The sequence below is a fragment of the Aquarana catesbeiana genome, linkage group LG03, assembly GCF_042186555.1.
Source record: "Aquarana catesbeiana isolate 2022-GZ linkage group LG03, ASM4218655v1, whole genome shotgun sequence".
In the NCBI taxonomy this organism is placed as follows: domain Eukaryota; kingdom Metazoa; phylum Chordata; class Amphibia; order Anura; family Ranidae; genus Aquarana; species Aquarana catesbeiana.
In genome coordinates, this window is record NC_133326.1 from 547,139,031 (window position 1) to 547,156,262 (window position 17,232).

General features: G+C 44.9%; 1 protein-coding gene across 24 annotated transcripts in view; it reads left to right on the plus strand.

Moving 5' to 3' along the window:
• The window catches only part of MICAL3 (microtubule associated monooxygenase, calponin and LIM domain containing 3), a 313,530-nt gene extending 297,535 nt beyond the window's left edge, over positions 1-15,995 (plus strand). For all 24 annotated transcript variants that reach the window (XM_073621556.1, XM_073621539.1, XM_073621540.1 and 21 more), the window contains 2 exons: positions 9,766-9,839; positions 11,290-15,995. In XM_073621556.1, coding sequence (XP_073477657.1) covers positions 9,766-9,839; positions 11,290-11,474 — 259 coding nt within the window. In that variant the 3' untranslated portion in view covers positions 11,475-15,995. The remainder of the gene's footprint in view (positions 1-9,765; positions 9,840-11,289) is intronic.
• Positions 15,996-17,232: the final 1,237 nt, after the last annotated feature.

Genomic DNA, 17,232 nt, shown 5'->3' on the forward strand with positions numbered 1-17,232 from the left:
TCAAAGGTCTGGCAGGAAGAATTTCAGGACAGATGGGCGGTCTCCACAATAGCTCTAGGTTACAAAATAGAGTTCCGAGAGTTCCCGTCTCCTCGTTTCCTCAGGTCAAATGTCCCCAAAGATCCAGAGAAAAAGAAGTCTCTCCTTCTAGCGTTAGATCGACTTTTGTCAGAAAGGGTCACCATGGTGGTTCCTGTGGAAGAGCAGGGGTCAGGGTTTTATTCAAACCTTTTCACTGTACCAAAGCCAAATGGGGATGTCGGGCCCATTCTAGATCTCAAAGATCTAAATCGATTACTGAAAATTTCCTCTTTTTGCATGAAATCAATCCGATCAGTAGTCTCCATCCTACAAGGGGGAGAGCTTCTGGCATCAATAGACATCAAGGATGCATAACTGCATGTACTATTTTCCCTACTCAGCAGAAGTATCTGCTTTTCGAAGTAGAAGGACTTCATTTTTAGTTTGTAGCCTTGTCTTTCAGTCTAGCTACTGCACCTCGGGTGTTTACAAAACTTCTGGCTCTTCCCCTGACCAGATTAAGGACTCAAGGTATAACAATAATAGCATACCTGGACGACCTGCTCTTAATAGACCGGTTGGTAGTCTGCTTGGACAAAAACGTAGTCACCACAGTCAACTACCTGGAATACCTAGGTTGGGTCATCAACCTAGAGAAATCTTCTGTAAAGCCAGTAAGAAGATTAGAGTACTTGGGTCTGGTCATAGATACAGCCCAGAAGAAGGTGTTTTTACCCCAGGCAAAGATCAGTGCCATAAAGGAGCTGGTCCAAGGGGTCAGGGCAAAGAAGGGTCTTTCCATTCGCCTTTGTATGAGGTTGTTGGGGAAGATGGTGGCTACATTCGAAGCAGTTCCCTATGCTCAGTTTCATTCGAGACTGCTGCAAAACAGTATCCTATCGGCCTGGAACAAGAAGATTCAGGCACTAGATTCTCCAATGCTTTTGTCGCCAAAAGTGCACCAGAGCCTCAGTTGGAGGATATCTGAGAATCTGCAGAAGGGGAAATCCTTCTTATTGGTTACCTGGAAGGTGGTAACAACAGATGCCAGCCTTTCAGGTTTGGGAGCAGTCTAGAAGACACGTCTGTCCAAGGGAAATGGTCCAGAACTGAAAGGACCTTGCCCATCAACATTCTAGAAATTTGGGCGGCGAATCTAGCCCTAAGGGCCTGGACATTCAGGTTGCAGAATTCTCCTGTCAGGATTCAATCCCACAATGCCACAGCAGTGGCTTATATCAGTCACCAAGGGGGCACCAGAAGTCAGGCAGCCCAGGGAGAGGTAAACCATATCCTAACCTGGGCAGAAAAACGTGTGCCGTGCATTTCGGCGATCTTCATTCCAGGGGTAGAGAACTGGCAGACAGACTACTTAAGTCGCCAGCAGTTGTTCCTGGGGGGAATGGTCCCTTCACCCCGACATCTTCCTGGCTATATGCCAAAGATGGGGGATCCCGGATGTAGATCTGTTTGCGTCCAGGTTCAACAACAAAGTCGACAACTTTGTGTCAAGAACAAGGGATCCACTCGCATGCGGAACAGATGCGTTGGTGACCCCGTGGGATCAGTTCTCACTGATTTATGCATTCCCTCCCATTCTGCTGCTACCTCAAATTTTTTCGGAGTATCAAGCAAGAAAGGAAGTCAGTAGTTCTCGTGGCCCCAGTGTAGCCCAGAAGATCTTGGTATGCAGAAATAGTAAAGATGGTGGTAGGGGCCCCATGGCCCCTACCACCACGTCCAGAATTGCTATCGCAGGGACCAGTGTTCCATCCTACTTTACAAACACTAAATTTAATGGTTTGGCTGTTGAAACCCACTTTCTAAGGAATCATGAGCTTTCAGGCTCAGTGATGCCTACCTTGATTAACACAAGGAAGCCAGCTTCCAGAGTCATTTATTATAGAGTCTGGAAGGCATATGTTTCTTGGTGTGAATCCAGGGGTTGGCATCCTAGGAAGTATGTCATTGGTAGAATTCTTGCCTTTCTGCAAATGGGGCTAGAAATGAAATTGGCCTTGAGTACTGTCAAGGGCCAGGTCTCGGCCTTATCAGTATTGTTTCATCGTCCGCTTGCTTCACATTCTTTGATCCGAAGTTTTATACAGGGGGTAACGTGGCTTAATTCACTGGTTAGGGCACCCCTGAACCCTTGGGACTTGAATTTAGTTCTGTCGGCATTACAAAAACAGCCTTTTGAGCCGATACAACATATTCCTTTGGTCCTTTGGACATGGAAGCTAGTTTTTCTGGTAGCCATTTCTTCTGCAAGAATGGTATCAGAGTTGGCGGCTATTTCTTGTAAAGAGCCATTTTTAATCGTTCACAAGGATAGAGTAGTATTGCGTGCTCATCCTAACTTTCTGCCAAAGGTGGTTTCAGGTTTTCACCTAAACTAGGATATTGTTTTGCCTTCATTTTTTCAAGAACCCTGTTCTAAGGAAGAAAAGTCACTACACTCTTTGGATGTAGTGAGAGCTGTCAAGATCTATTTGAACGCGGCTGCTCAGATTCGAAAAACAGATGTTTTGTTCGTGTTGCCTGAAGGTCCTAGGAAAGGACAGGCAGCATTGAAATCCACTATTGCCAAACTCCACCAGGGCTGTTAGTGCTTCGTGGGCAGTACATCACCAAGCCTCCATGGCTCAGATCTGCAAGGCCGCAACCTGGTCTTCAGTCCATACATTCACCAGATTCTATCAGGTGGATGTAAGAAGGCATGAGGATATCGCCTTTGGGCACAGTGTGCTACAGGCAGCAGTATAGGTCCTCAGGTCTGATTGCACCCTACTTTTGTTTGTGTCCCCTCCCTACAGGTGGCATTGCTCTGGGACATCCCATACAGTTATTACTGTGGCTCTGTGTCCCGTGATGTACGATAAAGAAAATAGGATTTCTTTCTCGAACATCACGGGACACAGAGCCACAGTAATTACTGATGGGTTATATAGGTATCACTGGTGATTGGACACTGGCACACCCTATCAGGAAGTTCAACCCCCTATATAATCCCTCCCCCTTGCAGGGATACCTCAGTTTTTACGCCAGTGTCTTAGGTGATGGACGTGTAAAGATGTCCTGTGCTGAGCTCCAAAGGGAATATCGTAAGATCCTATACTGGGGCAAGCCAGGCGAACCGGATCCATTCAAAGTGTCTTTTCATGGCCGAATTGAATGGTACCCGGGCCTCGTGTCCGAAGAAACGAGGTTTTACCCGTAATGCTTCTCTTTTTAGAGAGCTGGACCCCGCAGATCAGAAAATGGCTTTAAACTTCCTAATTTCTGGCGAGGTGCTTTACGGTCCCAGAACTGTTGGATCCCCCTACTGATGGGGGCCCCAGTCTCTAACGGTTTTTTCAAACGGAGCCCACCGTGAGAGGTGAAGATTGGGTCTGTGTAAACCGCACCCTGTGGCTGGATAAGGTAAGAGGAGATTCCACAGAATTTTTGAGTTCTAGTGGCTTTTCTCCTTTAAGGTAAATGCATGCTATGCCTATTGTGACCACCGGGGGCTGCCAAGAGCACAAACCTACACATGCTGACCTTGTCTCAGGTGTTGTAATCGCTGTTTATGTCCCAGCGTCTCAAGCAGGCTGCAAACAAGGTAAGGTGGAAAGGGGGATTTCTCATGTTTGAATGTTCCCCCCCAGGCTAGAGAGGGGCCACAGGGGTCTAGAAAGTGGTTATACCACCCGGGCTCTGCGGCCTAATGGTCACCATCTCTGAAGATAGCCATTCAGGCAGATCTTGTTACCAGCCTCCCTCCTTCCCCCCCCCCCCCCCATCCCCAGCCTTTCTCCGGAAGCATGATAGGAGAGTCGGCAGCGCGGGAAGCGCTCGTTTTTTTCAAAACTCGAGGGGGGGGGGGGCGGTAGAGGAGGGGGCGGGACGTCAGCACAGAGTGCTTAGACTCCCACTCAGGCCAGCTGCAGGCTATTAAAGGCACTCTGTACAGGTGCACTCAGCCTTCTGAGAGACACAGAGCTGACGGTCGCATGTAAGGTGGGACACAGGCATTCTCCTAGGCAGCATTTACTGAAGTAACACCAGACTAAGCATTGGGTAGCAAGGCTTTTAGCCAGACTACATCGCTCAGCGGGCAGTGTTCATTTGTATACCTCACACCTTGTTGCTTTGCACTATGGGTAGAAGAGGTTCAAGCACCCCAGGAACCAGAGACACTAGGGGATCTCGTTCAGGTTCTGAGGGCCCCCTGTCGGCAGCATCCTCCCCCCCTAAAGATGGGACAGGGACAGCTAGCCAGGGAGAGCCATCGGGGTCAGGGGCTACACCTGCTTCTGGCACTTCAGCCCCTGTATATATTACACAAGAGGTTTTTTCCTCAACCATTAATGGTCTAGAGGAAAGATTAATGGCCGTGATTACGTCTTCACTCAGTGGAAGAAAACGCACTAGGCTTTCCTCTGTTCCCCAAGACCCTCAGACAGAGGAGCTCTGGGATAAAGGAGATGAATCCCTTTCAGAGGATCGGGATGGGATGGATGATTCCTCTTCGGAGGATTCAGGTGGAGAGGGACCCTCTGCGACTTCCCAAGAGGAGAAAGTCTTAGTGCAGATCCTCACTGGATTGGTCCGCTCCACATTTAAGTTGCCCATACCTGAAACTGTTAAGAATCCTCTTCTGCTTTGGGGTCACTGAAACCTTTCCAAGCAGCACATGCTTTTCCTGTTCATACTTTACTTGAAAAGCTTATTTATTCTGAGTGGGATCACCCAGACAAACGTTTTTTTCCGCCGAGAAAGCTTTCAACACTTTATCCGATAGAAGAAAAGTTTATCAAAATGTGGGGAATACCGGCTATTGATGCCGCCATTTCCTCCGTAAATAATAGCCTGACTTGTCCTGTAGACAATGCTCAGATGCTCAGGGATCCTGTAGATAAAAGGATGGAATCCCTATTGAAGGATGTTTTCTCCTTAGCAGGATCAGTGGCCCAACCTGCAGTAGCAGCGATTGGAGTCTGTCAATACTTAAGAGACCATGTTAAGCAGGTCATCAAAGTATTACCTGAACAGCAGGCCCAGGGGTTTGCTAACCTTCCAGCGGCCTTATGCTTTGTGGTTGACGCCATTAGAGATTCTATTGTGCAAACCTCCCGTCTTTCACTGGGGTTGGTGCATATACGTAGAATCCTATGGTTGAAAAATTGGTCAGCCGAAGCACCATGTAAGAAGCTACTGGCTGGGTTTCCATTCCGTGGTGCAAGGTTGTTTGGAGAGGACTTGGATAACTATATCAAGAGAATCTCTTGTGGGAAAAGCACTCTCTTACCTGTCAAGAAGAAGAGTAAGCGTCCCTCTTTCAAACGGACTCTTTCCCCAGCGCCGGGGGCTTCAGCCTCCAGGCAGTCTCGACGGCCGCCTCCATCGGGGTCCAGAGACAAGAGTCAACCCCAGGGACAAAAGAAGTCCTGGGGAAAGAAGCCTACTAGGCAAAACACTAAGACCTCTACATGAGGGGGCGCCCCCGCTCACTCGAGTGGGGGGGAAGACTGCGACAGTTCTCAGAGCTCTGGCAGGAGGACTTCCAGGACAGATGGGTAATCTCCACGGTAACCTTAGGGTACAAGCTGGAGTTTCAGGAATTCCCCTCTCCTCGGTTTCTCAGATCAAATGTTCCCAGAGACCCAGAGAAGAAGCAGTCGCTCCTTCTAGCGTTAGAGCGACTTTTGTCGCAGGAGGTCATTATGATAGTTCCCGCAAAGGACCAGGGATTGGGCTTCTATTCCAACCTTTTTACGGTCCAAAAGCCAAATGGGGATGTCAGGCCCATTCTGGACTTAAGGGATCTGAACAGATTCCTAAGGATTCAATCCTTCCGCATGGAATCAATTCGAACAGTAGTTCCCACCCTGCAGGGAGGAGAATTTCTGGCATCAATAGACATCAGAGATGCATATCTGCATGTGCCCATTTTTCCTGCTCATCAGAAGTTTCTGCGCTTCGAGGTAGGAGGGCGCCATTTCCAGTTTGTGGCTCTGCCTTTCGGGATAGCCACTGCACCTCGAGTGTTCACAAAGATCTTGGCTCCTCCTCTGGCCAGATTAAGGGCTCAGGGTATAGCTGTCATAGCATACCTAGACGACCTGCTCTTGATAGACCGGTCGGTAGCCTCTTTGAAGGGAAACTTGAGGACCACGGTCAGGTATCTAGAACACCTGGGTTGGATCCTCAACTTAGAAAAGTCTTTCCTAAAACCAGTAAGAAGACTGGAGTATTTAGGTCTGATTATACATACAAACCAGGAGAAGATATTTCTACCCCAGGCAAAGATCACTGCTTTGAGAGAGCTGATTCTGACAGTAAGGACCAAGAAGGGTCCCTCAGTCCGCCTTTGTATGAGGCTACTAGGGAAGATGGTGTCTTCATTCGAAGCAGTTCCCTATGCTCAGTTTCACTCAAGAATGCTGCAACACAGTATTCTGTCGACCTGGAACAAGAAGGTTCAGGCATTAGACTTTCCGATGCACCTGTCGCATGCAGTGCGTCAGAGCCTCAATTGGTGGCTCATACCTGAAAACCTGCAGAAGGGGAAATCCTTTCTACCGGTTACCTGGACGGTGGTAACAACAGATGCCAGTCTGTCAGGTTGGGGAGCAGTTCTGGAACAGGCTGCGGTCCAAGGGGTATGGTCCAAGACAGAGAGGACCTTACCCATCAACATTCTGGAGATCCGGGCGATACATCTAGCTCTAAAAGCCTGGACTATCAGGCTACAGGGTTGTCCGGTCAGGATCCAGTCCGACAATGCCACAGCAGTGGCTTATGTCAGTCATCAGGGAGGCACCCGGAGCCGAGCTGCTCAAAAAGAGGTGAACCAGATCTTAGTCTGGGCAGAGATGCATGTGCCATGCATATAGGCAGTTTTCATCCCGGGAATAGAAAATTGGCAGGCGGACTATCTAAGTCGCCAGCAGTTACTTCCAGGGGAATGGTCTCTGCATCCCGACGTCTTTTGGGCCATATGCCAAAGATGGGGGGTTCCAGATGTAGATCTCTTTGCATCCCGATTCAACAAAAAGATAGACAGATTTGTGGCAAGGACAAAAGATCCTCTTGCATGCGGGACGGATGCGTTGGTGATTCCGTGGCATCGGTTCTCACTGATTTACGCATTCCCGCCTATTCTGCTACTACCACGACTCCTTCGCAGGATCAGGCAGGAAAGGAAGTCGGTACTTCTGGTGGCCCCCGCTTGGCCCAGAAGGACTTGGTATGCAGAAATAGTAAGGATGACGGTGGGTTCCCCGTGGACCCTACCGGTACGCCCAGACCTGTTATCTCAAGGTCCAGTGTTCCATCCTGCCTTACAAACGCTAAATTTGACGGTTTGGCTATTGAGACCCACGTTCTGAAGAGTCGTGGGCTCTCAGGTCCTGTCATATCTACCTTGATTAATGCAAGGAAGCCAGCTTCCAGGATGATTTATCATAGAGTCTGGAAGGCTTATATAACCTGGTGTGAATCCAGAGGTTGGCATCCCAGGAAATATGTCATAGGTAGAATCCTTGATTTTCTACAGATGGGATTAGAGATGAAGCTGGCCTTGAGTACCATTAAGGGCCATGTTTCTGCTTTATCAGTATTATTTCAGCGGCCACTTGCTTCGCATTCTTTGGTCCGAAACTTTATGCAGGGGGTGATGCGTCTTAATCCTCCGGTTAAAGCGCCCCTAAACCCCTGGGACTTGAATTTGGTCCTGGCTGTGTTACAGAAACAGCCTTTTGAACCAATAAGTCAGATTCCTTTGGTCTTGTTGACAAGGAAATTAATTTTTCTGGTGGCCATCTCTTCTGCTAGAAGAGTATCAGAATTAGCAGCTCTTTCCTGTAAGGTGCCTTATTTGATTATACACAAGGATAGAGTGGTACTACGCCCTCATCCTAGTTTTTTACCGAAGGTGGTTTCTGATTTTCATTTAAACCAAGACATTGTTCTACCTTCCTTTTTTCCAGATCCCTGTTCTCCGGAAGAGAGATCTCTACATTCGTTGGATGTAGTAAGAGCAGTTAAGGCCTATCTAGGGGCAACTACTCAGATCCGCAAGATGGATGTTTTGTTTGTGCTGCCAGAGGGTCCCAATAGAGGACAGGCAGCGTCAAAACCTACCATTTCTAAATGGATTCGACAGTTGATCATTCAAGCTTACGGTTTGAAACAGAAGATTCCTCCGTTTCAGATCAGGGCACATTCCACAAGGGCTATTGGTGCTTCTTGGGCAGTGCATCACCGGGCCTCTATGGCTCAAATATGCAAGGCCGCAACCTGGTCTTCAGTTCATACATTCACCAGATTCTATCAGGTGGATGTGAGAAGGCATGAGGATATCGCCTTTGGGCGTAGTGTGCTGCAGGCAGCGGTACAGGGTCCTCAGGTCTGATTGCACCCTACTTGGTCGTGGTTCCCCCCCCCTCAGGTAGCATTGCTCTGGGACATCCCATCAGTAATTACTGTGGCTCTGTGTCCCGTGATGTTCGAGAAAGAAAATAGGATTTTTTTAAAACAGCTTACCTGTAAAATCCTTTTCTTTCGAAGGACATCACTGGACACAGAGGTCCCGCCCCTCTTCTAATACACTATATTGCTTGGCTACAAAACTGAGGTATCCCTGCAAGGGTGTGCCAGTGTCCAATCACCAGTGATACCTATATAACCCATCAGTAATTACTGTGGCTCTGTGTCCCGTGATGTCCTTCGAAAGAAAAGGATTTTACAGGTAAGCTGTTTTAAAAAATCCTATTTTTTATAACAGCTTACCTGTAAAATCCTTTTCTTGGAGTGCATCACGGGACACAGAGGTCCCTCCCCTCTTTATGGTTACACATGTATTGCTTTACTACAAAACTGAGGTACTCCCGGTAAGAGGAGGGGTTATATGGGGAATTGAACTTCCTGTTTATGTGTGCCAGTGTCCACCACCTAAAGGTGCCATATAAGCTATACAGTTATTACTGTGGCTCTGTGTGCCGTGATGTACTCCAAGAAAAGGATTTTACAGGTAAGCTGTTATAAAAATCAGTGTTCAGTGGGTGGGACTGCCTGCTCTGTGGTCACATGAACAGCCCCAGTGGGTGTGCAAAAAGACAGCTAATGACATGAGCCGTATTTACTGTGTTCACAAGCAAACTGTCTTTAATTAGCTTAATTTTCCAGTGATAATCCACTTTTTCCAAATCTTATAGTTAAGGGGCAGAAAGAGTCACTGCTGCACTGTGTCTGAGCACTTTGTAGCCACCATAAAAGCAAACGCATACATACAGCATATACAAATAAATACAATGATGTAAATGTCTTTTGAGTGGGGTTATGATCATGTAGGAGTTTACCTGGGTGATTTTTTTTAGACAGGCTTAAAGGTGATTTTCACTTTGTCAACCTAACTTTTAACCTATTGACAAATAAAAGCTAAAATGTCCAATTCCTGCAGTTTTTACATTTTTTCCTGACTATAGGTCAATGGGCAGCTCAAGTATTACAGCATCTCTTTTTTTTATAATAATTATAATTTTATTAATTGTTTTTATACTATTTATATTTGTGGTTGTAACATGACAAAATGTGGAAAATTTCAAGGGGTATGAATACTTTTGAAGGCACTGTATGTTACCTAGAAAGTAAGATCCCTTGTGCCTGTGTGTATAAATCAAATTTCTGAACACGTGTTAATTCAGTGCAGCTAAAAATGAATTTACAGGTATCATTAATTCCAAATTGTGTCTTTAGTGCCCGCGAGCTGGAACTGGAGGACAGACAAAGCCGGCTACAGCAGGAGCTACGAGAGCGCATGGCAGTGGAGGGTGAGTGGTGCTCAGTGTTAAGATATGAGTTCAGGTGTCCTTTATTTGTCCTTTATTAGTCCTTTATTAGTCCTTTATTAAGTTTTAATTAGGTTCTGTTCACATCTCGGAAAGAGCAACTAAGTGTGTACACTTTTTTGTGTGTCCACACAGCACGTTTAGAGCAACCCATTAATTTCAGTGAACTGCCTTATGTGCATGAAATACACACAAAAATGGCTGACACATTTAAAAAATTGCACCACAGCAAAACACATGGTAGTGTGTTCACAAGAAGGGTGGAGGTGCCATTAAAAATTAATGGCACTGCTGTGGATCTGCAAGAGGGCAATGCATTTTTGTGAGTTGCAGCAAGGCGCATGATTTTGCAGGTGGTCCCGCAACGCACTGGTGTGAACAAAGCCTTTGTGTCACTGCTGGCTGCATACATGGCTATTGGCATGCAATTTTGAACCAGCTTTCGATGCAACAACTGTACTAATAGCGGTGGAACTCCCATTACAAGATTCTGTCAAAGCTGTGAACTTAAGTGGAACTTCAGTCATTTTTTTCATCTTTCCATCTATTAAATCATCTGCCCTTGTTGTTTTAGCTTTGTATTGTAAAACATTTTTTTTTTCTGCCAGTAATTACCTTATACAGGCATACCCCACTTTTAAGTACACAATGGGGTTTATTTACTAAAGCTGGAAAGTGCAAAATCAGGCTCACTTCTGCATAGAAACCAATGAGCTTCTAACCTCGGCTTGTTCAATCAAGCTTTGGTAATAAAACCTGGAAGCTGATTGGTATCCATGCAGAAATGAGCCTGATTTTGTACTTAAATGTGGGGTAAGCCCACTTCCTGTTTCTTGTCTGGAAAAAAGCCTAGGCTTATGACCTCATGCACAGCTCTCTCTCACACTCTAGTGAGAGTTTGCCAAGAAGGGAGGGTGGATGAGTCTTAAGAGGACCAATGAGAGTAGCCGAGCTGAAGGCGTGTGTCTGTGTAAATCCAGTAGGTGAACAGGCAGCATTTTCAGTTGCCCACAGTTAAAATGACTGCAGCCAGACTCAGTGAAGGGATATTTCAGCAGCATATTTTGTAAGTACAGAATCACAGTGTATACATAAAATAATATGCAACGTGGCTGGAGGGAAGCTTCAGAATGGCATAGATGTTTTTATTACAAATTATGTGAGCAGACTGCAGTTCCTCTTTATCACAGCTAATGGAGGCAGTATGCCTCCATATGTTTAATCTGGTTAAAAGTATAATTTCTTGTTCTTTGCTGTGTCAGGTATAGAAAGACAACAATCTGGCAATTCCTCGGTACTGGTTGGTCAAGTTCCCAAAAATCACTCCACTCATTATATACTGGCTTCTTATATCTCATGGAAAACTTACCAATGGGTGTGCAGGGAACAGTGATGTAGAATCCTTTTCATGACTGTTTGTTTTTTTTTGCAGACAATCTAAAGACAGAGCAAGAGTTATCAGACGAGAAGAAGATCCTGAATGAGATGCTGGACGTTGTGGAGCAGCGAGATGCGTTAGTGGCGCTGCTGGAGGAGCAGCGGCTGCGGGAGAAAGAAGAGGATAAAGATCTAGAAGAAGTCATGTTATCTAAGGGTTATAACATGAACTGGTCCTGAGGTCTCCCCTGCTGTCCCCTAACTATGGAGGGGTTCATTCGTCTTATATGTGAAGGTGGGGAGAGAACCTTAGAGGAAAAGGGCATTGCTCAATGGAGCTGTTACATGAACCTGTAGACCCTTGCACGGTTCTTCCGGGGCCCGCCACGATGGAGGGACGTTTAAAAGGGAGGTAGCGTTTGTTACAGACAGGACGTTTCACTTCCAGTGCGACACTGAAAAGTTTCTAATCAGGTTTACATTATGCTGCCATTTCTGCGGTGCCGTGCATGACCACTTGTGATCCTTCCCACCGACTCAAGAGGTTTTTGTTTGTTCTCTTGTTCTTTTTTGTCCTGCACCGCGGACAATAACGCAAGTGAGTGTCACCTGCACTTTGAACATTTGGCCACTAGGTGGCTGTTCCTTTATGTTTTTCTGGTTTAGTCTTTCTCCCAACGGATTTTAATGGAACGTGCGTTTCTCAATGTTTGAGTTTGTTTCCAAATGGAAGGAAAAGCGTTGTTAGAAAGTTTTGTGTTCGTTAATTGCCCCGGAATCGTTTATTCAGCGTTGATAATAAGAAGGGGGGGGGGGGGGATCTCTGCATGATTATAGGGGAATGTTGTAGCCCTAAAAAACTCTGAACTGCCCGCAATGTATATGCAAACACTCACAGATTGTAACCTACACTGAATGACAAAAAAGTTTTATTTTCATTTAAGTTTTCATTTTAAATCAGAAAAAGGCTAATCAATCACAGATCTTTAAGTGATTATTTTGAGTTCTCTTGAAAGCCCTCCCCAATTAACATTCTGTTCCACTGTTCAGTTTGTTGGAGCACTGTCCTGGTATGGGGGAGGGAAGGCTGTCACTTGGAGGAAGTACAAAGGTCATTAACTTTGTGTAAGCTCTGAAACAGATGGACATGCAGGTTTCCCAGAAACCATACCCAGGGCTCCTGCCAGCAAACAGGATGGCGGTGGAGTGTGTCAGGGATGAGTATCAATGCATAGGCAGGCTGCCTTATCAAGAGAGTCCCTTTATCCTGAATTACATACGCCTTCTTTGTGGTCTAATTTTTGCTTCTTTGCAGTTGCTTATATCCTGATCTTATGCAGCAGTTTGCTGAATCCAGGCTACACCTGCTATATTAATATTTTTTTTCAATCTCCAAAGATTTTCTTGCTATTTATTTTTATTTTTTTTAAAACGTCTCCTTATGCTGCCGAATGTGTTAAAATATCTCCGCTTCCAGCCATCCTGGGCTCAAACATCCATTATTGTTGAGTGACAAAATAATAGCTGTCAAGATAAGCAGTTCACCCAGTCCCCTTTGTGGGATGGTGGGGCAGATTCAGAGCTGCTTATTGGCCGATGGGAGTGGAACTTCAAACAGCAATACAGTGACCTGGTGATGGGGAGAGCCAAGGTTGGTTTTAGTTGTGGGAGGAAAGTTTTTCTACTAATTCTAATAAGCCTGCTGCAATGTATGATAATATTGAATGTCTGCACACATTATTTTGGGCCATACACACCTTCATAGTTCATGTTAGATCATATTTTACTAAAGTAACTGCTGCGGATCTGTTTGTCATGCACTCAGTATCTTTGTTTCGTGCGTGAAATGGGGCTGGTGATAAATAATGGTCGCCGTCTTCCCAATCATGATCACTGCACATTGGGGTTCTGTTCTACCAGAGTATTCGGTGGCTCTTGAGTAAACCAGAAATACTTGTTGGGGTTTGTAGGTCTCCCCATTATCAACCTGGTTACTGGCTCTTCTGACTGGAATTGCGTAGCATGTAGCCCCAAAACATTGGGTCTTTTTTTATGACAATTATTTGAGTAAAAAAATTATTTGCATAAAATTGGTGAAGATTGTTCACTTACAGCATAGAATGCCATTGCCATTGGGTAAGAATCCCAGCTGCCCAATAGTGCAGTGACATGCTCAAAGGCACACAGATATCATTATACACCACACACTCTGGAATTTGTCTGTGGTCACCCCACTAGCAGTGGCAAACAGTGATTACCCTGCTGCTGCTCAGATTTCTCTATTCCACCAGTGTGACTTATACTCTTCATTGGGCCGAGCAGCTGTTGAACAGGGAGGCTGAGTGACTGCAATGACATGTGGGCAGTCACGAAACAGAGAATTTACAAATCTGTAAAATTTAATCCAATAATAGAAATATGTGAACCTTACATGAAGTAAACATTCAAATTCTATCTCCAGATATGTATGCCATCACAGCAGACTCCACAGTAGAAGGTCTTAAAGAAACAGAAAAGCTACACATATTTGCTATGCTGTCTCATTAGACAGCCACGACGCCCTGACAATCCTTTGTCATTTATTAAATGTTAATCTGTAAATCAAAGATTGTGTACACACATAATACATATAAAAATGTAGAGAGAAAAGATATAACATAAATGTTTGATTTTTCTTCAGTGAAATCACAGCAAGCAGAAGAAAGTTTTTAACCATGCAAAACTGTTTCAGTTAGAAGTTTCCTTTTTCCTCTAATTCAGTGCTTTCCCCATCGTTGCTGATTCATTTCTAATCTTTTGTCCATTGAGTCAGTTTAACCCAGAAATAGTCTCAGATTGTTAGCAGACTGGGTGTTTTTTGCATCGTGGTGTGAATGTTTATAGTACAATAATCTGAACGTTGTATAAAAAGTTACAGATTTGTGCAAACGAGTTTGTTATAATTTAGGGAAAAGTTATCAGTGGTGTTTATTGTGCACACTGAGCATAATGTGATTACACCTCCTTGACGTAAAGGTGAAAAATTTGGACGATAATGGGCCGCTGTATTCAGTGTGCAGGGCCAGAAAAAAACTAAATGATTAAAGTGATTGTAAAGGCAGAAGGTTTTTTTTATCTTAATGCATTCTGTGCATTAAGATAAAAAGCCTTCTGTGTGCAGCAGCCCCTCTAATTCTTACCTGAGCCCCATCTAGATCCAGCGATGTTGTAGGAGTGTCTTGGCTGCCCGGGACTCCCCCCCCCAATTGGCTGAGATAGCAGCATGGTGCCGTTGGCTCCCGCTGTTGTCAATCAAAGTCAGTCAGCCAATGGGGGGAGAAAGGGGGTGGGGCCATATAGTGGCTCTGTTTTTGAATGGAGACTGAATGTGGCTCGGCTCGGGGGCAGGCTGCTTGCTGTGGGGGAACTCAACAGGAGGGAGGAGCCAGGAGTAGCGAAGAGGGACCCGAGAAGAGGAGGATCCGGGCTGATCGGAGCAGGTAAGTATGAAATGTTTGTTATTTTTAACTTTAAAAAAAATGAGACTACAAGCACTTCAAGTCCAGATTTTTCCAGTAAAGGGTACTTTTAATACCAGAGCATACAAAGGTATTTTAGACAATTGTGCTTTCTGGTACATCATGACTGTACCCCTGTGTACAAATCCAACTCCATAAAGACACGGTGTGACCAGTTTGTGTGGAGGAACTCGAGTGGCTCCACAGAACTCTGACCTCAACCCTACTGAACACCTTTTGGATGAATTAAGACGCCAGTTAATCAGCCAGGTTTTCTCATCTGCATCAGATCTCATAAATAGGCACAAATTCCAATAGACACACTCCTCCAAAATGTGTGTGTGTGTGTATGTATATATATATATATGTATATATATATATATATGTGTGTGTGTGTGTGTATATAAAGAGATTGTATGTACAAATTGTACTCACCAAAGAGTTCATTTACATTTGAAATGTCACCCACATCCTTCCTCATTGTAGAAATTTTTTGCTATTGGCATGAACACATGTCAAAAAAAAGTGTACTATTGAGTGTAGAGAAATTTTTGGTCAGTTATTAAACTGACATAAGTCAAGGATAAATTTGGTGATTAACCAAGCATGTAGAGGCAACATAGGCGTTCCTGTTGGTAAGCCAGAAGTAAGCACATTCACCCACTCTTCTTGACAGATTGGCTTGCAGCTTCCACATGTGCAGTGATTTGGTTGGAGGTGGTTAAGGTTTTGCGCTGAGGCTTTAGCAGGGGAGGAGTTAAGTGTTCAATTGAATCTTCTCCACTCTATAGCATAAGGAAGGCTTCAAGCCGGTAGATCACCAGCCCCTGGAATTGGATTTCTTATATGTGCGTTTAAAAATATTAATTTATTTAGAGGTTTTATGCTGTTAACAGATTATCTGCTGTATATTTGATGTCTTGGTATCGCGTTGAGAAGCCATTCTTTGTGCTGCTCTGCCGCCCTTCTTCCAGGGACAGTGAGGATTAAATCTCCATGGCCTCCTGGAAGGGGAAAGTGGCCACATCACGTGTTCCGACAGCTCCCATCTGGGCAATATCATCACAACCCGTGATGGCGCCTCAGAACCCAGATGGTCACTGTCAGACCTTTATTTCCCATATCACAGCCACGGCAGTCTCGTCTAAACAGCCAACAGTTTGCTCAGACACTGTTTTCACGTTTTTTTCTTCTCTATTAACTTATTTTTTAATACTTGAAAGAAGAGTTGCTGTTTTTATATATAAAAGGTTCAAAAGTGTAAGTGTCTGTGTCTTTATTGGGTTTCAGAAATCTGTTTGTAAAGGTGTGTTTTGTTTTTTTTTAGATAAAAAAGGAAACTTTTCCAGGTTCAGATAAGGAAGATTTCGAACCTCTGTCAGGTTATTGAAGATGTGTATTTCCCCACGAGGGGGGGGGGGGGGGAGAATCTCAGAAGGTGTCCAGAGGACAGGGGTGTAATTCTGGAACAGGGACACAGCAATAAAATCCTGACCTTCCCCCACTCTCCTGAAGTAAATAATCTCTCCAACAGGGGCGCAGCAGTAAAAACCTAACAAATAATCTACTTGCTCGATTGTGTGTGAAACCCATCTTATCCACTTAAGCCCAAGACCAGAGCGATTCGGCGCTGCGTCGCTTTAACTGACAATTGCGCAGTCGTGCGACGTGGCTCCCAAACAAAATTGACGTCCTTTTTTCCCCACAAATAGAGCTTTCTTTTGGTGGTATTTGATCAGCTCTGCGATTTTTTTTTTTTTTTTTTGCGCTATAAACAAAAAAAAGCGACAATTTTGAAAAAATAAACTCATTATGTTTTACTTTTTGCTATAAAAAATATCCCCAAAAAAATATATAAAAACATATTTTTTCCTCAGTTTAGGCCAATACGTATTCTACATATTTTTGGTAAAAAAAATCACAATAAGCGTTTAATGATTGGTTTGCGCAAAAGTTATAGCGTCTACAAAATAGAGGGATAGTTTTATGGCATTTTTATTATTATTTTTTTTTTATAGTAATGGCAGCGAGCAGCAATTTTTATTGTGACTGCGACATTATGGCGGACAGATCGGACACTTTTGGTGCTATTTTGGGACCATTAACATTTTTACAGTTATCAGTGCGATTACAAATGCATTGATTACTGTGTAAATGTGACTGACAGTGAAGGGATTAACCACTAGGGGGCAGTGAAGGGGTTAAGTGTGTCCTAGGGAGTGATTCTAACTGGGGGGGGGGATGGGCTATGTGTGACACGACACTGATCACCGCTCCCGATTACAGGGAGCGGTGATCAGTGTCACTAGGCAGAACGGGGAAATGCTTGTTTACATCAGCATTTCCCCGTTCTTCCTCTCGGTGAGACGATCGCGGGTATCCCCGCGGACATCGGATCCGCGATCACACTCACAGAGCTCGCGGCGGGTGCGTGCGCCCGCAAACCGCTTCTTAAGGGGCAATGTACAGGTACATTAACATGCCTGGATGTGCCCTTCTGC